The sequence below is a fragment of the Dipodomys spectabilis genome, unplaced genomic scaffold (assembly GCF_019054845.1).
Source record: "Dipodomys spectabilis isolate Male_0828 unplaced genomic scaffold, ASM1905484v1 ptg000024l, whole genome shotgun sequence".
NCBI lineage: Eukaryota > Metazoa > Chordata > Mammalia > Rodentia > Heteromyidae > Dipodomys > Dipodomys spectabilis.
The window spans coordinates 5,826,228-5,849,740 of NW_024870701.1; the positions used below are offsets into that span (position 1 = coordinate 5,826,228).

General features: G+C 42.0%; 1 protein-coding gene across 1 annotated transcript in view; it reads left to right on the forward strand.

Moving 5' to 3' along the window:
- The first annotated feature begins 411 nt into the window (after nt 1–411).
- Ttc39c (tetratricopeptide repeat domain 39C) overlaps nt 412–23,513 on the forward strand; it is a 93,189-nt gene continuing 70,087 nt past the window's right edge. The window contains exon 1 of the mRNA XM_042675300.1: nt 412–686. Coding sequence (XP_042531234.1) covers nt 529–686 — 158 coding nt within the window. The 5' untranslated portion in view covers nt 412–528. The remainder of the gene's footprint in view (nt 687–23,513) is intronic.

Sequence of the window (23,513 nt, forward strand, 5' to 3'; positions counted from 1 at the left end):
CCCCCGCCGCGGGCCGGGTGGAACTCCCTGTCGGCTTGCCCTTCCCCCGCGCCCCTCGACCCCCGTCTGGGGTGGGTGCGGGGTGCGGACCCGGGGCCCCGGGCGGTGCAGTGGAGGGGCACGGCGTGGGGACCCAGGCGGGGGCTGCGGGAAGCGGAGGCGGCTGTCGCTTGGGGACCGGCTTGACCGGGTTGGAGACACCCGGAAACGGATTCGGCTTCGGGGCCCGCGCGCGAGCCGGCGTCTCTCAGAGCCGGCGTGCGGGTGGGGCTGAGTAATCCCCGCGGCGGCGGGCGGGCGGCGGCCCGGCGCCCACGTCCCCCCGCGCGCGCGCTGCAGCCGGGCCGCGGCTCCTCCCTCGCCGAGGTCCTTCCCGCCCCCGCCGCCGCTCTGCTCAGCCGGCTCGGCGGGGCTCCGCGCAGGTAGTGCCGCCGCCGCCGCCGGGTTCCGGGCGCGCGCGCGCGCGCGAGGGACGCCGCAGCTGCCTCCCGGACCTCGCCTCGGCCCAGCGCGGGGCCTCGCGCGCTCATGGCCGGCTCGGAGCAGCAGCGGCCGCGGCGGCGGGACGACCGAGACTCGGACGCGGCGCCCGCGCCCCTGCAGGACGCGGAGCTAGCGCTGGCGGGCATCAATATGCTGCTCAACAACGGTTTTCGGGAGTCAGACCAGCTTTTCAAACAATACAGGTACCGGCGCGTCCCTCTTCTCCACCCCGGGCGCGCGAGCGCCTCGTGGCCGGTTCACGCGCGCTCTTCTTCCCCCACCCCCCCCCCATCGCCCAATCGCCAACCCTGGTTAATCTGCAGCCGGTGCTTTTGCGCCTTTGCCCACAATTTACCACCTCCCCCCCCCCCTTTACGGTTGTCCTTTCCCCCTCCCGGTCCCCAGCCGCGCAGCTCCTGGGGTCTCCCCTCACTTTCTCCCCAGCCTCACCCACCTAGGTGTCCCCCCAGTGTTTGCTTCCTCTCTCTGCGATCGCCGTGTCCCCCGCCAGCTTTCTTTGAGAATGATGTGAATCAGAGGCAGCTGCGAGCCTGGGACTTGGACTCCAGCTCGGGTGCGGGCCCGGGTGGCCTTTGTGACCGGGAGCACACCAGCCGCGGAGTGCCTGTTTCTTGAGCCTTGCATTGCTTTGCAGAGTTGAACCTACCAGACGCTGCTGTTGTTCCAACGATAGATAAGCCCTATAGGAATTTTAATTTCAGCCCAACTCTGCCGGCCCATCTCGCTGCTGGGCATCCAAAACAAAGCAAAAAACACAACTCCCCCCCCCCCCCCCCCCCGCCCCCGACCTCTCGTTAAGTTTTAATGCCTTCCAAGCAACGGGATATTTATTAGGATTTTCTCTCATGTAAAGGGAGGATAAAGAAAATGGGAGGCCCTGTAAGAATGGAAAAGGAAGGACGCGTGTTCCGTTATTTTTTGTGTTTGAAAAAATAAAGTGAAAGAACTGAAGTCCCCGTAGCTTCCGTGTGGGAGAAGCCTTCATTGCATTGGGGATCCAAATGGTCCGTTTTCTGGGTTAGGAAGCAAGTTTGTACATTTGGGCAGGCCCCATCAGGATGCTGGTTAGGGGCCAAAGGCTTCACACTTTTCAGATCCCCATAGTTGGTATGAAATGAGTAGACCCCAGTGCACTTGTGGGGGACAGCCACCCAGTGGCTTACCAGATGGGTAAGATGCCGAACATACCTCCAAGAAACCTGGTTTCCAAGCAGCTAAGCTGTTACATTCTTAAAACTGTCATCTTTTCACTAAAGACACTGTACTTTTTCCGGGGGTGGGGTGGGTTGGTGGTTTTGATACAGTATGGGTACCTGAGGTTGGCCTGAGACTCTTGATATTCTGCTGTCTACACCAGGGGCTACCACATCTAGCTCTAAAATCTTATTTTAAGGCAGCTTCCTCCTCTCCTTTCCCCCTCCTTTCCCCTCCCCTCTCTGAATCTGAAAATGAGAGTGTCTTAGCATTACTCAGAACCTTTTACTTTTCAACATACAAATCTGTTTTCAAGCTATAGCTTCATTAAATGTTTCTGTGTCTTTGTCCGTCTTTGTCTGTCTGTCTCTCTCTCTTTCCCCTCTCTCAATCATGAATCATCTCCAAATCATGAATCATCTCAGTGGTACTTTTTAGGCTGCCAGTTTGTGTGCTACAAGAAGAGAGTTGAGAAAGTCTTCATCAAATTTATTGTTTTATTGCCCAGGAGCGAAGTACTTGCATATTTCAATTCTTGCTTTGAAATCTTATGCAGTACTTTTTTAAAAAAATCTTATTCCCGCTTCTGTACTGTGTTAGTGCACTAATATTGCCTCATGGCTCTACTGCCATTGCACTGAAAGCATGAAAATTTTGCCTTAATTATGACATAGTTTCAGTCAATAGAGGGCAGATCAAATGCTCTGGTGTCCACAGGAGAGAGACGTACCTGGATGGTATTTTGTCTGTTGAGGAGGGAGGGAGGGAGAGGTACATGCATGCCCAGACGATTTATTCTGTGTGGCTAAGGAGTCTTGTATTTTAAAATGGGAATGGAAGGTGAAGAAGAGGAGGAGGAAGGAGAAGAGGAAGAAACTGTAAAAATACTTTTGTCTGTCAAGTAGAAGTACCAGACACATTGCTTTAGATATTTTGTTCTTAAGACCACAGAAGAGTGAGGCATATCAGATTATGGCAGATTGTAATGAAGGACTTTATAAACTCAATATTTAGCATGGACTTGGATATAGAAGAGTTGTAGTTCTAAAAGACTTGTATTTTTTGTTTTTATTATTCTTTTTAATGTATTTTTTATTGTAAAGATGCTGTACAGAGGGGTTATAGTTACATGAGTAAGGTGATGAGTACAGTTCATTGTTACCCCCTCCTTTGTTTTTAGGACACAGGATGACCCATAGCAATAATGAGACTCACAAGACACTATGTTGGAAATAAACTTTGCAACTTGGGGGAGGGGAGTCGAAGGGGAAGGAAGGGATAGTAGGAGAAAGATTTGCATTTTACAGCTCTTTTTCTTTACTAAGTTTATTAAGTATGTGTAAGCGTCCTGTCACCGTACTTTCTGACACTGTTTAAAAGTGTTTTTAGGAATGGCAGGAGAGGAGACAGGATGATGGCGAAAGCATGATCCTGTCACCTTTCCCTCTCTCCATCTGCTGTATGTGGCATGGGAAGTGATTCCTTGCCCCCTCTAAACTATGCTTCTCATCTACATTTGGGAAGTACAGTTGTATAGAGGTACAGTTGGGAACTGGTGTCCAGCCACCATGGTTCCAGTTTTGCTACTTTTGTAGCTGCTGACTTTGCTCAAGATCTGCTTGTTTGCCTGTAATGTAAGAATGGTGGCAATAGTACTGATAATCTAGGGTGGTTGCTAGATGGAAGAATCCATGGTTTGGGGCACAGCATAAACACTCAGCACAGGCCAGCCAGCTTTGTATTATTGCCTTCACCACTAATACTGGGTTGTGTTTGTGACTGCATTGTTTCAGTACAAGACAAATTGCCCTGTGTGTAGGTGGCTGGAGGGGAGGGGGAGGGATCTTTTATATTTAAAGCTCACCTTGTATATTAACATTGAAAAGATTGGAGATCCTATTCTCTAAGAGGAAATGTCTCTTTCTGTCCTGGGTATGAGTGGCCTGCTGGAAGCTCAACACCAAACTTTATGAAAAGTGTTTGAGGAACAGTGTAGATCTGATTATCCATAAAGAGGGATAACCCAATTACCAGCTGTCTCCTTCAATGATGTTTTGCTACAGGGTGCCTCTCTTCCCTTTTGTTGAACCTTACAAAGTTGAGTACAGAAACATTGTGTATCTAGCATAACAGTAACATTTGTATTAAAGCAAGAAGGTCATTTTCTCATGTCACTTTACTGGGATAAAAAGTTTCTCCCACAGATCCCTAATGAGAAATGGTCACTTCGTAGGAAGAGCTTGTCATAGAAGCTATTGTAAAGTCTGAATTATGTAAAACAGCTATTATCCCTAGAGGAATTAGAAGTATATACACAGGAGAGACTTTTTGAGACATTCAGATTTGCAGTCGGGATTTCCAAGTGGAGTGGCCACTTGTAACTATGGTGATAGCACAGTGACAAGGCTGCCCCCTTGGTGCTTTACGTCCTTTGGCAAACAGTAAGGTAGACTGTGGGTGAGGCGCATGGGTATTCATTTTTCTTATTGTACTGTAAGTAAGATTAATAGCAGAAGGAAGGCTGGGAGACACATTCACCTGTCCCTGTACCCTGTAGGTTCAGAAAAAAAGCAACATCTAGTTTAGCCAGGATATTTTGCAGAGAAAGTGATGCCTGGGCTTCATGATAGGGTACATGTGAGTCAATTGAAGGAGGAGTGGGAATGAGGAGGAAGTGAGGTGGCGAGGCTCAAGTCCTTAAGTGAGAAAGTGGTAGAAAAATCACAGAGTGATAGAGGCTGGCCAAGGGAGAGGAGGGCTGAGGACTGCAGGTTGACCAGTAGTACTAGGTTGTTGCTCTGGAAAGTTTATTCCATACCTATTGTTTTCTTCTTACCACTGGTTGGTCCATGTTCCCTGTGAGTCAGTGCTGTTATTTTTAAGGTTATTTGGCTGTTAGGCATCTGTTAACTTATTGTTTCCCATTGTCATTGACCAGAATATGGCTGTCACATCCATCACTAACAGTTGACTCTGAAAGGTCTGTGGGTCTTATTGCCACTATCTCTTTCTCTTTGTGACCTGATGTATTACTTTGTTGTTAAATCAGACTGGTAGAAGAGGGGAAGCACATGGAGTTCTGAGGAAGACTAGAGATGTTCGGAGATCCTGGCTTTCACCCTTGGCATCTTTTTTGATCCTAAAACATGAGTAGTTCTTACCCTGCCAGCCCTCTTACTGATTTCTGGCTGTGGATATTATTAAAACATCATAAATGTTATTTTAAATTAAAATAGTAAGTCTGTTAGAGTATGTGACTAGTGTATGTGAAACCTTGGATTCAATTCCCCGTGTTGTAAAACAAGTGTAGAATGATTATTTTTGAAATTTACTGACTATACATGCACTTAATAAGGATTTGTTATGAAAGTAATACATGGTTGGTATAACAAATTCCATTCTTTCCCATTTTGTTTTAAATTATAAAGGGCAAAATGTCTTAATAAGGAAGAATAATTTATGGTAAGGTGTAGGTGTGTGTGTGTGTGTGTGTGTGTGAGAGAGAGAGAGAGAGAGAGAGAGAGAGAGAGAGAGAGAGGGTTGCTCATTACAGTTAACATACAATAAAGCCATATAACTTGTGGCCTTATTTTAACATCATACTGATTGTGGAGCTAGTATTTCTGTGGAAAAGGTTCAGTATAGTTCAGGGACTTAGTCATCAGTGGTCCACAGGCCAAATCTAACCTGCTGCCTGTTTATAAATAACTTATTGGGACACAGCCACACTTATTTGATTATATCTGGCTGGTGGTTCCTTGGGCTTTTGCACTGCAGAAATAAGTGGCTGTGATATCATTATGACCTCCACAGCTTGAAATATTTCCTCCCTAGTTTTTTGCAGGTTTTTTTTTGGCCCCTAGCCTCAAAGGCATGAGAAAGACATGTGGGCCCTCCTCCCAACCATGTCAGATACTTGGGAGTATGGAAGCACTTTCAGGTCACTGGTGTTTTCTGGATGCTTTGGCTGCTCCTCATAGACAGCAGTGTGGCTCTGCTGAACTCGGTGGGTGACTGTAGCTAGATGCAGGGTGCAAGAAAAGGAGAAGCAGAGAAATGCAGAAATGGTTGGAAGGAACTGGTAGGAAAGACAGGAAACTCATCTGTTCACTTTTTCCAACCTCAACACGATGTTTCTAAAATACTATTATTTATCATCATCATCATTATTATCATCATTATTGGTACTGATGCTGGGGCTTCAGCTCTGCGCCTGGGTACGTCTGTTGAGCAAAAATTCTAAGGCTGGTGCTCTGCCATTTGAGCCATACTGCTTTTTGGTGGTTCATTGGAGAAAAGAGTCTCACAAACTGTCCTTCCTCAGGCTGGCTTTGAACCACAGTCCGCAGGCTTCAGTCTCCTGAGTAGCTATGGTTACAGGCATGAGCCACCAGCGCCCAGCTAAGTCTCATCTTTTAACTCCAGCAATTTCACTGTATGAAAATATCCCAATTAAATAGCCATTAAATATTCATGTAGCCTAACTGGGATTCTTTTAAAAGTGAAGTTGCCTGTAGAAGAATGGGAGGCTTTGGAGAAAATGATCAGCAAAACAGGAATACTTATGCCGTAGCATGTGTATATATGTACCCTTACACAAGAAGAGAGCCAAAGATAAGACAGACGGTGGTGAGTCACTTCTGTGTTGATAGCTAGTTGGGTGAGAATTCCTTTCTCGAAACTTGTTGAGAGTAATAATACAACGTGAGATAAAGTTTCAATGAGGCTAAGAGGCTTTTTTTGTTGTTGTTTTTAAAGAGGACAAAGTAATATTGGAACATGGAACAATTTCTCTTCTAGATACACAAAACCACTTGTGGATCCCAAACATCTCATGGTATTTGAGGAGTCTGTGCCTTCCACACAGGCTGTTCTGGCTGTTAAAATGAGATTTTCACACCCAGTCTCCTTTGCCAAGGTAACCCTCCCACTTACTTACTCTTCAGCAGCAGTGCGACTTTGAAGAGGCTAATGCTCAGATGGAGTCAATAGTGTAAAAGCAGCACAGAACACTGGTGGCCGGGAAGCCAAGATGAGTTCACCTACAAAGTCAAAACTTTGCTGGGTGCTCTCTGTACCCTGAGAAAGGCCTGAGAGTGGGCAGGGGTGGGAGGAGCTGGTTTCTCTGTGGGCGGTAGCCCCTCCTTCTCCGTGGTTTCCCTTTTCACAGTTTCAGTTACCCACAGTCATGTATGGTTGAAAATATGTGGAAAGTTTTAGAAAAACAATTCACAACTTTTAAATCACTTACAACATTCTGATAGTCTAAGTCTTCTATTTATTGGTGTTAATCTCTTACTGTGCCTAGTTAATAACCTTACACAGGTGTTTATATGCAGGAAAAAACCTACTATATACAGAGTTCAGTTCTGTCTGTTGCAGGCATCTTCTGTGGCTCTTAAAGGAATGTATTCCCAGGTAAAGGGATACTGCTGAACTTCTTTTCAGCACTTCCTATCACCCTAAATTTCTGAGTATACTAATTCTCTGTTATGGGTCCAATCTGAGATTGACTAGGTCTTTTTACACTAAACTTGGGAAAACAAATTCCGATCTCTGAACAAGTGACAGGGAAGGCATTTTTGCAAAAAGGTATCCATAAAGTTGCTGTGTAAGGAGAGCAAGTCATGACTTACCAGCAATTTGAAGCTTAACATGGGGCTTCTCTTCTTGTATAAAGATGGTTGGTGGTGGTTTGCCAGCCTTTCCCCCTGGCTAAGGTAGCTTTCTTCACCTCCTCTTCTTGCTCAATAATTTCAGAAATGGACACATGTAAACAGCAGATGGTTACTCCTGCCTTGCAGAAAGATGGCCAGTTCATCACCAGGAAGAGTCTAGAAAACAGGAAACACATTTCTGTTAGTACACAGGTATTCATGACCAGTCACTAGGGTAGACAGGACAGAGGCAAGAAGCTCCTTTTTCTTTCTTACATACTCAAATCCAGCTCAGGAAGAGCCACTTCAGTACTTGCTCTTGTCCTAAGCTGTCAATCTGTAAAGCCACCAGTTGAGGTGACTTTACTTCATGTACATCAAAATAAGCAGAATGGTAAGTCCAAATGGGGCTTACTGGGTACCAGGCCATGACACACCCCTTTGGGCATTTTGCTGTCCACATAGTCTTGTTCCCCAGCTCTGTTGGAGGGTGTTCCAATGATCTCTTTCAATACAGAGCCAGGAAAGCAGCACAGTGACCTGAAGGGCCTGTCCAAGGTTACACAGCAGTGTGGGAAACAAGTCTTCTGGTTCCAGAAAGTGTGTCACTTCTCTTTTCTAACTTTTACAGTAAGAAGACTTTACATGGGTGCTTATTACATGGGTGCTGTCAAAGCTGTTTTAGGGCAAGTTCCCCTGGCAGTATGCAAATAAAACATACGTAAAGACTCTACATCAAGCCACCAGAGATCTGTCTTGAGATCTTTGTGGCTTCCAGTCTTCTTGTGACCCTGTCTTCCTAAGCCTCCCTTCTTCTGCTGCTCTTGCATTATCCAGTTAATCATCTTTTGTTCTTCAAGACAAAACCTCAGGTTGCTGAGAAGAGGCTATTGACCCCCCGCCCCCATACTCCTGCTCATCCCATCCTTGCCTTGCCCCAGGACCATGCCCAGTGACATCAATTCTAGCCAACCAGCTAATTAATACCTGATCTTCCCTCTGCAGCTGTTTCTGATTGCTGGAGTTTGGTAGGGTCTGAGATGAATTAGTAGAGCAGCTCCCCCTTATTTTCCAGTCAGAAAGGACCGCTCAGGAAGCAAGACCTCCAGAGGCTCTGAAAGCCTTGTATTTCTTATGAACTCACGGACATGCCTTATGATCAAACTAGGAGTGTTCCACAGAGGCCCTAAAAATGATGTTCAAACTCTCATCAGCAGACTGTAGAACTTCCATCTGGACCCTCAGCTCTTTCTCATGGTGTATCCCAGGCTGCCCTGTGCTGAGTAGAGGGCTGTGGAGAACAAAGCCACCACTGAGCATCCCTAAGCCTGGACAGGTGCTGCCACAGGGATGACTGAGAAACTATGAGGCTCTTCCTCCCATGAAGCTGCTCTGCTCTTGAGGTAGTTATGAATGTCAGCTGTGCCCTGCCAGGCAGGTGTAACTGGGGATCACAGATGTCCTTTGCTTAGTGTTGTGTCCAGTGACAAGGAACTTAGTGCCACTGGTGGGCTTTTACTTTTTCCATCCAGCTGCTGTAGGGGGCTCATTCTTCCTGCCATTACAACATATTCTGGGGTGCTTTGCCTCTCTGATACAGGAAGGCACACGTGTAACTCCAAGACTGCAAAGGACTGTCCTGAGTCTCAGGAAGAACTGGTTTCTGGAAGGTGCCTGGTGGCTGGGAGGTAATGCTTCCTAGAACAGTTAATTATTTATCAGACTTAATGCCTTGTTTTGGTGACAAACATTTTGTAACTCCTTTGTGCTCCTATGTGAAATTGATAGGCAAAATAACCTCCCACATAAATGTCTGAAATCCATAAGATGCCTAAAGAGTATAGAGAAGTAAAAAATTCATAGGGTTTGCATAGTTTTAAGTGTAAGTGCTCAGCAAGTCCTTATCGTAAGATAGAGCATAGACACTTGTAACTGTGTAATGAATGAATTTGAATTGAAGATGAGAAGGACAGTGTACTTTAAAGGAAGCAAGAGCAAATCTATCTGTATATGTTAAGAGTAAGGAGGACCCCCTACTGAAGGGAAGGAGCAGGCAAGGACCAACTGACAGTTGAAGTGAAAGAAATAACTCTGATGTGTTTGCAGTGAGCCAGGCTGCCTTTGTCAGTGTCCTACCTGAAGACATGAGATACATAGTGACAGAGTATCTCAGAAAACATACCTAACATCTTGAAATTCTTCCACAAATAAGAACCTCAGAGATGTTGCCGTGTGTGTGTGTGTGTGTGTGTGTGTGTGTGTGTGTGTGTGTGTGTGTGTGTGTGTGTGTGTGTGTGTGTGTGTGTGTGTGTGTGCGCGCGCTGATACTGGGGCTTAAACTCAGGGCCTGGGCACTGTCCTTTAGCATTTTCACTCAAGGCAGGAGCCATACTTCCATTTCCAGCTTTTTTGGGTGTTAAGTGGAGGTAAGAGTCTCAAGGACTTTCCTAATTGGGCTGGCTTTAAACTTTGATCCTCAGATCTCAGCATGCTGAGTAGCTAGGATTCTAGGTGTAAACCACCAGTGCCCAACTTGTGATTTGAAAATTTTGTGCTGTACTGAAATTTTTGTCATGAAAATTACTATTGAACTCATTTCATATCTGGTTCTTAGTTTTTAACTTTAATGTCAACCATACTCTAATACTGCATAATTCACCTACAATTATGTTCAAAGCATCCACCCCGTTCCACCCTCAAACATAACATCTGCAGCAAGGTGATATGCTAGCTCAACCTGCTCTTACATGCTGATTGCACCATAGCATTTCTTATTGGGTGGGGCTTTTCTAGAAAAATTCCTTGTCCCTGGTTGAGTGTTATTTGCTGCTTGTCCCATGCCAGTTTACTTTATGATATAGACAACTGTCCTTTGCTTTGGAATTGTAGTTTCTTGCCTTGCCTCTGCAGCAGTATCCATTGAGTCTTTATATAAATTATTCATCTGTAGAACAGCCATCAAAAGAGAAATGAATTTGTAAATATTTACATCATTTTATCTCCATCACCATAACGTTTTTTGGGTACTGTTCTGAAAGGCATGTCAAAGGTTGGGGGGAAGGGGTAGAGAGAGATGACATGTTACATTCAAATTCAAGTTGTATTTGCTGAATGACAGATTCATTGAGAAGCAATTGAATCAAACTAAAATCCATGCTGTATCACCTCTTCAGGATTGTTCCCAACAGGATGAGTCATTGTCAGAACTTTGAGTGCTTTTTTGCTCTCAATTTGAGCAGTGAATTGCAAAATCTCAACTTATATATTGCCAATGTATCTGTGGAACAAGAAAGAACTTGATACCTTGGTTTCTTGCAAATTAAACTTACTTTTTTATTTAAGTCTAAAAGAAGCAGGCTGAGTTCATCAGCAGTGGTCTGTCAGATGTGATTCTTGAACCCTACTAGGCTAGAATGAAGTAGTTTGGAGGTCTGAGGTGGTTGAAATGATATTGGGCTTCTCTGGCTTTTCTCCACATAATAGCCAGATTTGCATCCATGAATTGCTTAGAAAAGAGTTTTGTTTACATTGGAAATGCCATTTGCTTCAGCTGTCAACCATGTGGATTCAAATATGTTTTGGTTATTTCTGCATTGATGATTGATGAGATATTCTCCAGTTTGAATTGTCAGAATTACAAATGAAGCTAGAAATGACTCCTCTTAGAATACCACAGGGAAGGGTTTCGGGGTTGGGAAAGGAGTCGTGGAAGAGGGGAAATGGCCATCTAAAACTGTGGGCAGAAGTGTGTGGATGTGTGATGGTGGACTTCTCAGAAAGTCTTGTTCTGGAGAAATTAATGATTATAATTGCAGAAATGATAAGAAAGGAGAAGATGCTTGGCTAGTTTTCTGTAGTACTGTGAGATAGCCTAGATCTGAATTTTGGGCTTCTAGAAGTCCTGGTAAAGATGAGCTTAAACCTGGGAGTTTTTCTCTTGGTAGAAGATGATTGAATTGTGAAACAACAAAATATCATCAAAGAATTATCGAAGTCTTTTGTAGTTTAGGAAGTTTACAGAAGAATGAAGTACACTGAAATGGGTCAGTCTATGATTGGTTGCTGCTTCCTCAGTCAATTCACACACAGCCAACTGTGTTGCATTCTTGTCTCCTAGGAATAAGACTAATGGCATTTTTCAAAAATTGACAATTGAAAGAGGGAGTTAGCTAACAAGGATGAAACAACAGTAAATAGAAAAGTGATCATGTTTGAAGTGAAATTAGAATCAGATGAAAATGAAGGGAATAGCTGACCTGGGGTTGTTGAAACTGCTGAAGGACTATAGAGGATAAGGAAATACAGGTGCTCAGTGAAGTGAGTTTATCTGCAAACGGAGAAAAGTGTTTAAGAACAAAGATGAAGATGTCCCAGAGAAAAGAATGCTGACAACAGAAACCTTCAGGAACTCTAAGAGATAGTTTATTACAGTGAGACCTTAGTAGCTAAAATGTTGGAAATCTTTTATTTTCTCCTCTTGCTCATATTTAGATTAGAAGGTTTATATGATAACCAAAATTGCAACCTTAGTTTTTATTTTATTTTCTGGAGGGGATTAGTTTTTTGTTTTTATTTTTTTTAATATTTTTTATTATCTTTTAAGTCCTTGTATAAAGAAGTTACTGGTCAACAAATCAGTTTGTAAGGTCAGTGAATCTTGATAAATGTCACCCTATTCATCATTCTTCCCCATTCCTTCCAACCCAACTCTCCCTTCCCTAATTCTGTTTTAAAGATTTTTGAGGCGCCTTCATATAGTTTTCTATAATGGGACAATTTTATAGTCACACCCACAATGCACAGAGGTTCTAGTTTCTCCACATCCACACTAATACTTGTATTTTTGTTGTTGTAGAGTAATAGCCCTCCTAATAGGTGTGAGGTGCTATCTAATCTGATTTGTATTTTTTTAACTGACTATTGGTGTTGATGTCAAAGCACACATGTCAGTGTGTGCTTTTTGGCATTTGTATACATTGGACACATTTTTATTATGTTTTTTATTGTAAAAATAGTGTACAGAGGGGTTATAGTTACATTAGTAAGTTAATCAGTACATTTCCTATCGAGCATTGTTTTTCCTCCTGAGCATTGTTTTTCCTCCTGAGCATTGTTTTTCCTCCTTTGTTTATCCCCTACCATCACTTCCCCCCCCCCCCCCCCCCCCCGCCCCACCCCAGTTGTAAAGTTTGTTTTCAACATAGTGTCTTGTACATCTCATTGTTACAGTGGGTAAACCTGTATCCTTATTTCAGCATTTTGTTATTTCCCTTCCCCTCCCCAAATTAGAAAAATGAATATACAAGATTCAGGGCACCAGAATCAAATACAGTGAAAACAGCGGTTATACCATGGGGGAATAACATACAAAAGAAACAAAAAAAATCACATGGTACATTTTAAATGCGTTAAAAACAATAGCAAGCAAACAAAAAAACAGTTCTGTCCCTATCTTGTGGTTCATTTCAGTTAACATCATCTTATATGGTCATATGTACATAGCTTTTGACCTTTTCTGCTTGTCCTAGACTATACTAGTTATTGCAAATAAGGGAAACCACGGGACCGGTTTCTTGGGGCCTGGCTTACTTCATTTAATATAATTTTTTCCAAGTCTTGCCATTTCCTAACAAATGGGGCGATGTCATTCTTTCTGATGGAGGCATAGAATTCCATTGTGTATATATACCACATTTTCTTGATCCATTCATCTACTGAGGGGCATCTGGGTTGGTTCCATATCTTGCCTATGGTAAATAATGCTGCAGTAAACATAGTTGTGCTGGTAGCTTTAGTATAGCCTTGCTGGTGATTGTTTGGGTAAATGCCCAAAAGTGGGATTGTGGGTCATAGGGGAGCTCTATATGGAGTCTTTTGAGGAACCTTCATACTGCTTTCCAAAGTGGTTGAACAAGTTTATACTCCCACCAACAATGTAGTAGGGGTCCCTTTTGGCCGATTCCCCTCCAGCATCTGTTGTTATTAGAGTTCTTGATTATAGCCATTCTAACTGGGGTGAGGTAGAATCTCAGTGTTATTTTGATTTGCATTTCTTTTATGGCTAGAGAAGTTGAGCATTTCTTCATTTGTCTATTGGCCATTCTTATTTCCCTTCAGAGAACTTTCTCTTTAGGTCTTTAGCCCATTTATTGATGGATGATTGTTTCTTTGAGGATTTGTTGTTGGAGGATTTAGGGTTTTTTGTTTTTTTGTGGTTTTTTTTGGTCAGTGGTAGAGCTTGAACTCTGGGCTTGGGCATTGTCCTTGCACTCTTCAGCTCAAGGTGAGCACTCTACCACTTGAGCCAGAGCTCCACTTCCGATTTTCTAGTGGTTTATTGGAGATGAGAGTCTCACGAACTTTCATGCCCGGGCTGGCTTTGAACCGCAATCCTCGATCTCAGCCTCCTGAGTAGCTAGGATTATAGGTGTGATCTACCGCCACCCGGCAGATTTAGTTTTTTTGAGTTCTAAGTATATTTAAATATGAGACCCTTGTCTGTTATTTGGCTAGTAAAGATCTTCTCCCAATGCATGGGCTTTCTATTGGTCTTGCTAGCTGTGTCCTTTGCCATGCAGAATCTCTGCAGTGTCATGCAATCCCATTTGACTTGGGACACATTTTTGTTCATGTTCTTTGCTCGTCTTTAAGATTTTTGTTGTTGTTTTTGCTGAATTATAGGAGTGCCTTATATGTGCTAGATATTCATTCCTTACCACATGATTTGCAAATATTTTTACGTGAGTTGCCTTTTTATTCTACTTGATAGTTTTCTTTATAGAGAAGAAATATGGTCTGATTTACCTATATTTTATCAGCTTGAATTTTTAAATTTCATGTCCATATATTTCCAAAGCTAATGTCATGCTTTTTTATATGTTTTGTGATCATTGTAGCTCTGTTTTTGTTGCAGATTTTGTTTTTTGTTGTGCTTGAACTCAGAGCCAGGACACTGTCCCTAATCTCTTTTGCTCAAGGCTGGTGCTCTCCTACTTTGAGCCCCAGCACCACTTCCTGTTTTTGAGTGATTAATTGGAGATAGAGACTCATGTCCACTTTTCTGCCCAGGCCGGCTTCTAACTCTGATCCTGAGATTCCAGCCTCCTGAGTAGCTAGGATTACAGGTGTGAGCCATCAATGCCTGGCCAGTTGTTGTCATTTTAACTTTTACATTTAGGACATTGATCTTTTTTTGGAGGGGCAGTTTTGGGATTTGAACTTAGGGCCGTGTACTTGTTTAGCTGGTGCTTGACCCCTTGAACCATTCCAGAAGCCCAACTTTTTACTAGTTATTTTGGAGGATGGAGTCTCATGGATGATTTTGCTTTAGCTACCTTTGAACCTCAGTCTTGTGAATCTCTCCTCCCAAGTAGGTGTGAGCTGCTGGCACCTGGCTCTTTTGATCTATTTTGAGTTATTTTTTTGTCTGTGGTATATCATGAGGATCCAGTTATTCCTATACCAATCAATATCCAGTTTTCTCAAAACTATTGTTTGTGTTTTGTAATTCTGGGGATTGAACCTAAGGCCTTGAGAATGATGGCAAGCACCCTTTCACTTGAGCCATACCTCTAGGCCTTCAACATTTGTTTGTTGAAAAGATATACCTGTCTCCATTGATTGGTTTTGGTGCTCTTGCTTAGTGGGCGTCATTTAACAATGTATGTCAAAGTTTCTTTCTGAGCTTTCTGTTCAATCCCATTGTTTTATACCTGTTTTTATGCTGATACACATTTTATTACTATATACTTATAGTAAGTTATTTATTTTGTTCAGTTGTGGGACTTGAACTCTGGGCCTGGGCGCAAGCCACAGCACTACTTCCAGTCTTCTGGTGGTTAATTGGAGATAAGAGTCTCAAGGACTTTCCTGCCTGGGCTGGCTTTGAACTGCAGTCCTCAGATCTCAGCCTCCTGAGTATCGAGGATTACAGGCATGAGCCACTGGTGCCTGACTTATAGTAAGTTTTGAAATCAGAAAATCTGAAGGTATACCTTTCTTTTTTTTTAAGATTTAGATCACTTGGGGCCCTTTGAGGTTCCATGTGAACTTTAAGACATCTTTTCATGGCAATAGAAAAAAATTACTGGTATTTTAATAGAGATTATGTAGAACCCATGGATCACATTGGGAAACACTGGTATCTTAACATCAAGTCTTTCTTACCAAATCTTCCAATCTGTGATTATGGGATATCTTTCCATTTATTGATGCCTCCTTTAATTTCTTCCAGCAGTGTTTTATATCTTTCAGTGTATGAGCTTTTCACTTCTTAGGTTAAAGTAATTCCTATGTATTCTTTTTGGATGCTATTACAAACAGTTGGCTTTCCTAATTTCTCATGTGTGTGTGCTCACATGCATACATATATGTGCCTCTTTAGTAAGTGGTTATTGTAGCACCTTAGTATTATCACTATTTGGCCGCAGGATACAATCCCATTTGAGAAACAAATGTCAGAATACATGTAACGTTGGTAGGTGGTTGATAACAGGCACTATTGTGAGCTCAGTGCTTCAAGGATAGCAGGAAGGAACTTGGTACTTTAGCTGGATAGGACTGGCATATAGGTCTTGTCAGGAGAGAAGGACATTTTAGTTTTTTTCAAGCTGCATAGTTTTTATGAGTTGGGATTTCGTTATATGCAGAAGCACAGAGTTTTAGCCCTGCACTTGAGGATAGTTAAGGATTCCTAATGGGTACTTTTGTTTTAGAAAGGTTATTCTGGGGGCACTATAGAGTCTGAAGATGACAAGTTACAGAACAATTATAGCCCAGGCGGGCACCATTCGGGCAGAAAAGACACCTGAGAAAGTTTCAGGAGGTGGAATCAACATGACTCTTCTTTGGTTTTGGTTGATTTGGGGCTGTCAGGGGAGGAAGAAAGGCGAATTGAGGATTCTGGGTCACTAGCTAGATGGTGCTGGCCATTCAGGGAAAGGGAAGCAATACAGGAAGTGTGCATAAATGTGAAGGGTTAATGTAGCAGCTTTGCCATTTGTCACCAATTGGAGAATTCTATCTCAAGTATTTTTTACTGTCAAGGAAGAAAAATATATGTCACACTGAGTTTCGGGAAAGGACTGAAGTAGTTGAGTGCGTGAGAGGCCTGTTAACTACCAGATTGCATCATCTGTGATTAATTTCAAGTGTTGGTTAAAGCAAAAAGGTTATCAAAATGAACTAAGATCCAGTAAATGTTTAGTTGTACTTTCGATGTGCCTTCTCTTTTACTCTGAGTTGGCTGATGGATTTCAAGTTGGCCTTGTCACATAATGCCAGGCCTAAAATAACATTCCTGTGGCTATTATCATTGGGCTTCTTGAGGTGCAGCAAAAGGGTAAAGTCCTTGGCAAAAAAACTTTAAAAAGTCATCTGCCCTTTCAAATCTTTCCTAAAGCATTTTTTTCCTATAGCTAACACTGTTTGCACTCTAATGCCATGCATGTACATAATAAACAATGGGTCATGTAATTGTAGCCATAGGGCAAATTGGGAATAATCATGGGGCTTACCTAGTAAGCTCAGGAGGAACGCCCACTAGCTGAGTATTCAGTAGGTGAAGGGCATCTATTTCTCTCCCTCTAATATTGGTTAATCTGGAGATTGAGTGGAGCTTGTCTAAGTGAATTGCTACTGTGTGTGTAGTGTGTGTGTGTATGTATGTGTATATAAACCAAAGACAATTATAGACAGCTGTGTGAAGTGATAGTACTGTATTTTTCAGGGTTATAGTATAAGTTCCTGATTGTGACAATTATACAAAGAGGAAATATAGGATGTAGGGGGAAGCTTTAAGCAACAGTAGATTTAAATGAAACTGCTATTAGTGAAATTTCTGTTTAGATGTAACCAGGAAATGGATTAAATTCAAGACTAACTGGGAGATCCGATGGTCTGTTGGGTTACCAGAGACAAATAAATACAAGTATTTCCTCTGGAAAGACCTACATATACCATTTCATAATTTATGACTTCTTAGACTCCTAATGGCATCAGTTAAGATGATCATTGCTTCAAAGTGAGCCACCAACTGCAGGCTATGCTAAAAGCACAGCTAATGAGAGCTTCGGAAATAGCATGCACACATAGTCCATTATAGGAGAAACTCGGTTATTTTCCCTTGGTGATGGGATTAGCATTGATCAGCTAGCACAGGAAAGAGGGCTGGTGGATTTTGAGAATGCTTGGCTCCACTTGAAATGTGTATGTGTCTGACAGCTGTGGTGGACACCTGGCAGTGGAGACCACACCAAGCCAGTGGCATGTTTATGACACAAGAGGAGGCTTGAGAGAAATTTTACAGTTCAAAGACTGAGATGATGCAGCAAGTTCTCTGGTGTGTGGTCTAGCAGGTATATGGGCATGGTCATTAAGGAATAGGTAGCAGAAATGGAATATCATAGGGACCTTTCCCTTCTATTTCCTGATTTGCTTTTTGTTATTTTAATAATAGAGAGAAATTGAGATTGTTACTTTCACAGGCATATGATATTGTTTAAACATTTTTAAATTATCTGAAGCATAGAAAGAGTATATCTAAACCAACAGAGGTCCTTCAAACTCAGAATGAACAACTGCTAACCACTACTATATTCCCTTCAGATTTATTTCAGAGAAAACAACCCAGATACAGACGGGCAGATACAGTTCCGTTTTCTTTCACAGCCAAGTTCGATGTCATTTCTCTTTTTCCCTTCTCAGAGGCACTACCATCTGCAAATTCGATGTGCCTTTTTCGTCAGTATTTTGTACTTTCTTTGGATGTTTCTAACTACAAATAGCATACAGGCTTCTGTCCTTTACACATAAATATCCTTTGAAGCTTGGATTTTTTTCACTCATTAAAAAATATAAAGTTGCTGGGTACTGATGGCTCATGCCTGTGCTGGATCACAGTTCAAAGCCAGTCTGGGAAGGAAAGTCTGTGAGACTCATCTCCAGTAAACCACTCAGAAAACTGGAAGTGGTGCTGTGGCTCAAGTGGTAGAGTGCTAACCTTGAGCTAAAGAGCGCAGGGACAGCGCTCAAGCCCTGAGTTCAAGTCCCACAACTGACTATATGTGTGTGTGTGTGTGTGTGTGTGTGTGCGCGCGCGCACATATATATGTCTATATAGATGTATATTCATGTATATATGCATGTATATACATATATACATGTATATGTATGTGTATGCATATATGTGTGTACGTATGTACATATATGTATATATGCGTGCATACATGTATATGCGTATACATACATGTATATATGTACATGTATATATACACATATATATGTATATATAAAGTCTATTCATGTTATATAAGTTGAGTGTAATCATTTCAACACTTGGATGAGGTGTCTTGCCATATTAATGTGAGATAAATTTATTACTCTACTAATAACTATGTAGGTTCCATTTTCTTAATCCTAATAGTGCTTCATATTTTTACAACCTGTAGAAAATGTATATGTCTAGATATTTACATATATCTGCATACATACATGAATATGTAACATTTTTTCTCTCTCATATGTGGCATCTAGATCCTTTTCTTTTTAAAGCTTCAAATAGTGTTCCAAGGGGGTTACAACTTAATATGTTCATTTGTGTTGAATGCATCTTGATCAGCTCTCCCCCATTTCTTCCCCCTAGAATCATATCCCATTTCCTTTTTCCATCTGTACATTGAGTATTATGAATATTGGTACCATTTTATTTTCCATTCTTCTCCCTCCCCACTAACACACCCCTCATTCAAACTGTTTCTTGATGTTCATCTTGTTAAACTCAGGTTTACTCTGTGGAATTTCACTGCTGTGTGTATTATAGTTGATCATACATATATATATATACACACATGTCTATGCATACACATCTATCTATACATACATGCATGTATACATATATACGTATATATGCATATGCATATCTGTGTATATATACATGCATATATATATAGATGTATATACATATATGTATAAGAATATATGCACCTGCACTTTGGTGCTGGGAGACTGGATGCTCAACACAAAAGCCACATGTTTGTCCTATTGTCCCACATCCTGCATTCTCAGAGCCTCATGCTGCCTCATCTCATCAAAGCCTGCTGCTAGGCCACAACTCTTGTACCTAGAAAGTTCCCAGCAAAGGCAACTGAAGAGATTTCAGAGGTTCATCAGGGAGTTTTGAGGACCAGGAAAATCTCAGGTGTAAATTAGATCCCAGCAGGCTCCAGATTGAAGAGGCTTTCAAACTGAAAAGAGTTTCAAGGAATTTCAAAACCAAGTCTCCTTGTTGCCACTGCCTCTAACATGGCATTTTTTTGTTGTTGGTCACAGGGCTTGAACTCTGGGCTGGGCACTGTACCTGAGCCCTGAAATTCAAGGCAAGCTCTCTACCACAATACCACTTCTGGTTTTTCTGGTGGTTGATTGGAGATAAGAGACTCATGGATTTTCCTGCCCAGGCTGGCTTTGAACCACGATCCTCAGATCTCAGCCTCCTAAGTAGCTAGGATTAAGCCCAGCTTTAACATGGTATTTCATAGGTCAAGACTACACTGGGACTAAGTAGCAGAAGTTCTTTAATTTCTAGTGGTTGGATTTTTCACCATTGGGATGAAATTCTATTCAGTCATGATGACTGGTAGAAGAAAGTGTGTGTGTGTGCATGTGTGTTTAATAGTTAACCAGTTTTGCTGTGACAGAACCCAGGGATATTCTGTTCTTTCTGTGGATACAGCACAGGTACTGGTCACTAAGGTAGCCTCACAGAAGTTGTTTGATTCATGCAGGATTTAAACAGGAATAGAAGAGAAGGGAGTATGTGTAGGCTGGAGGAAAAGTAGTTAAGGGTTGCAGGTTTGCCGACCTAGGCTAGAGAACTTCTTAGAAGCAGTGAGAAGTACAGCCATGCCAAGTTGTTGGGGGGATTTAGAGGCCTGGCGGCCAGCAGACGCTGCTTTTGCGCAGTTTGTCAGAGCCTGAGTATGGGGAAAGCTCTGTGTAGCAGTATAGATGTAAGCGGGAGGCAGAAGCTGGTGTGACGAGCAAAGCAAGAGGACATGGAGCAGGGTCACAGGAGAGCAAAGGCTTTTCTGACCTGTTCCTCCAGCCCTTTCTTTGTACTGGTCATTTTTGAGATAGGATTTTCTTGCCTGGCATGCTCCTGGAGTGTGATCTGCCTGTTTTAGGCATCCAGTTGTAGTTGAAGTGACAGGTGCATGCCCCCACACCCAGTTTCTTCCATTGAGCTGGGAAGTCTAGCAGACTTTTCTACCCAGGCTGATCTGGAGCCATGATCCACCCAGCTTCAACCTCCCAGGTAGCTAGGATGACAGGCACGCATCACCTTGCCCAGTTGTTGAGTATAGATCTCACATATTCCTGGGCTGGCCTGGAACTGTGATCCTTCTGATCTCAACCTCACAAGTAGCTAGGATGACAGATGTGAACTACTGGCATCTAGCAAACAGTTTCAGTTTAACCAGGAGGAAATTGTATGTGTAGCAAAGTATAAGCAGCTCTGCTCTCACATTGCCTTCTTGTGACGTTAACAAAAATCTTTTGTGACATACTAAATGTTGTTGTGTAGAAAGGGCAGAGAGGTGCTCATAGGATCAGTTATAGAATTGATGCTTTTGCAATAAATACATATTCTGTCAGTACTTCCATGCTAGAGCCTAAAAGTGGGAAGGGTAAGCTTACAGATAGGTGAACAGGTGAAGGTTCCAGGACAGTAGCACCCTGGGAGTAGGCCTTGGCACGAGCTCCTCATCCTTGGATGCTGTCCTATGCAGCTCTAGTTAATGCCTTCAAGTTGGATGGCTGCTGTCTTGCTCTAAGGTCTGGCCCATAGACAAGAACAGTCACTGTGCTTGTCAAAGATACTGGGTGTCTGTCTCACATTCATTTAATACATTGGTGATGGGTCTGCTCTTATCTGAGAACCGTTCACTGTGATAATGGGGTAGCTCAGCTGTCTTAGCTGAAGTATGGACGTTTTCCCACTGGACTGGCTCATTGCTGAGAATGGAACAGTATGTCCTCAGGCTGCATGAGCAGGAATGTGTCATCACGAGGAGAGGATACAATGGGCTGTTGGGTTTATTGCACATAGATGCAATTTTAATATTTAATATTTAATTCAAACTGATTATAGGTACTGGAACAGAGTTCTGCCATAAATATTGCTATGTCTTCTTTAGTGCATTGTAGGTTTAAATAAATATAAAAACAGCTCCACAGAAAAAAGCCTGAGTTCAGTGCTTGGCACCTCTTATATGTGTTCAGAAAGTATTTGTGATATTTTGAATAAGTGAATAGATGAGATTTACTTATATCTTGGTATTTTGAGATTTACTTATGTCTTGGTACTTTTCCCTTCCTCCTTTCCTCCCTCCCTCCCTTTGTTCCTCCCTCCCTCCCTTTGTTCCTCCCTCCCTCCTTCCTTTCCCTCATTCCTTCCTGACACAGACTTTGCTGTGTAGCCCAGGCTGGCCTGGAACTTGAAACCTTCTGCCTTAGCTTCCTTAGTGCTGGGATTCCAGGCATGTACAACCATGCCTGGCTAGACTATTGTTTCTTTTTTTAAAAAATTTATTGTTATTATGATAAGTCAGGTAAAGAGTATATTTCTTTTTGAGCAATGTCACCCCTTTTATTGTTTCTTGGTACTAAATATAACACAGTGAACATTTTCGCTTAGATTTTTTTCTGCCTTTCATTTTTCTTCAGGTAGATTCTTAGAAAAAATTTTAAGTTTCTTGAAGAGATAGATGGATGGTTTTTCTTGTTCTTAGCAGTCACTGTAAACGTTATGGTATATATTTGTTGTATGTATATAAAGTAATGTGCTACTCATACTTTGGCAGGGGAAAAAACCATTAAAGGTGTTTTCTTTTTGCTTCAAATAATTTTATATAATCTATTTTTACTGAACCATTAGCAGTCTGAATATTAGGTTCAACAATGCACTGAATTTTCGCATTGGTGTTCATGTTGGCTAGTTTAAAACTGGAGTTTAAGATCCTACATTTTACAAAAATATTGCCTTAATTTTAGAGTTCTTCATAAATTCTGAACTGTTTTCAAATGAATGTGCATCTTACTCAACTTGACTGTATTTTATATACTTATTCTCAAAAATTCTTGGACCCATATTATTCTTAGACTCCAGTGTTGTTTTTCTTTTGTCCTCCCTCCTCCTTTTCCTCTCCCCTTTGCTGTCCTCTTCCTCTTCTTGCTGCTGCTGCTCCTGCTGTTGCTGCTGCTGTTTGGTCCCTTCTTGTGGTGGAAAGATGCTACAGAGAGAGAAAGCCCAGGTGTTTTCAAAGCAGTGAAACTAGCCCTTGCATAGAAGTAGTTTAATTTGGTACCGTAATAAAATTATCAAAAAGAAACCCTCCATGCCCCCGCCCACCCCGGCTGCTAGTATCTAGAGTCCTGACTAGTTATTGTGAAATGGAATTGCTGCAGTGAACGTGGAGCTGGTGGAGTGAAGTAAGGAAAGTAGATGGAAGATGACACACTCATCATCTTGCTCAGCCATGCTTCTCATAGCTTTGTTTATTTTTTATCTGTACTGAAGCTTTTGCAAATTATTACAGCAGCTCTTTTCTGGCAGAAATTTTGCTTTTCTGTTATCAAATTAAATGTCTTGGTTGTTTCTGTTGTGGCCAGATAATGTTACCTATTAAGTTAGAAAAGAATACGACGCTTTAGCAATTCTGTGGACACTAGTTAACCAGAGAACTTGGAAAACAAACAAATATGGATATGTGCTTGCCAAGATGCATCACAAATTTTGAATACTTGATATACTAAGATGCCTGAGAAATAGGAGCTAGAATAGAATTAGTGTTAGAATAACTTAGGACCATATGGAGGTCCTTTTATTTAAAAACAAGTTGATCTCTCTTTTTTTTATATATGTAAAGAAGAAAAAAAATTATCCTTTTAAAAATGTTTTTTATTGTAAAAATATTGTACAGAGGGGTTACAGTTACATGAGTAAGGTAGTGAGTACATTTCCTATCGAGCATTGTTACCTCCTCCTTTATTTTTCCTCTACATCCCTTCCCTGCCCTACCTCCCCAACTTCTCCTCCACTCCCCACTGAAGTTGTAAAGTTCATTTTCAACATAGTGCCTTGCACATCTCATTGTTACA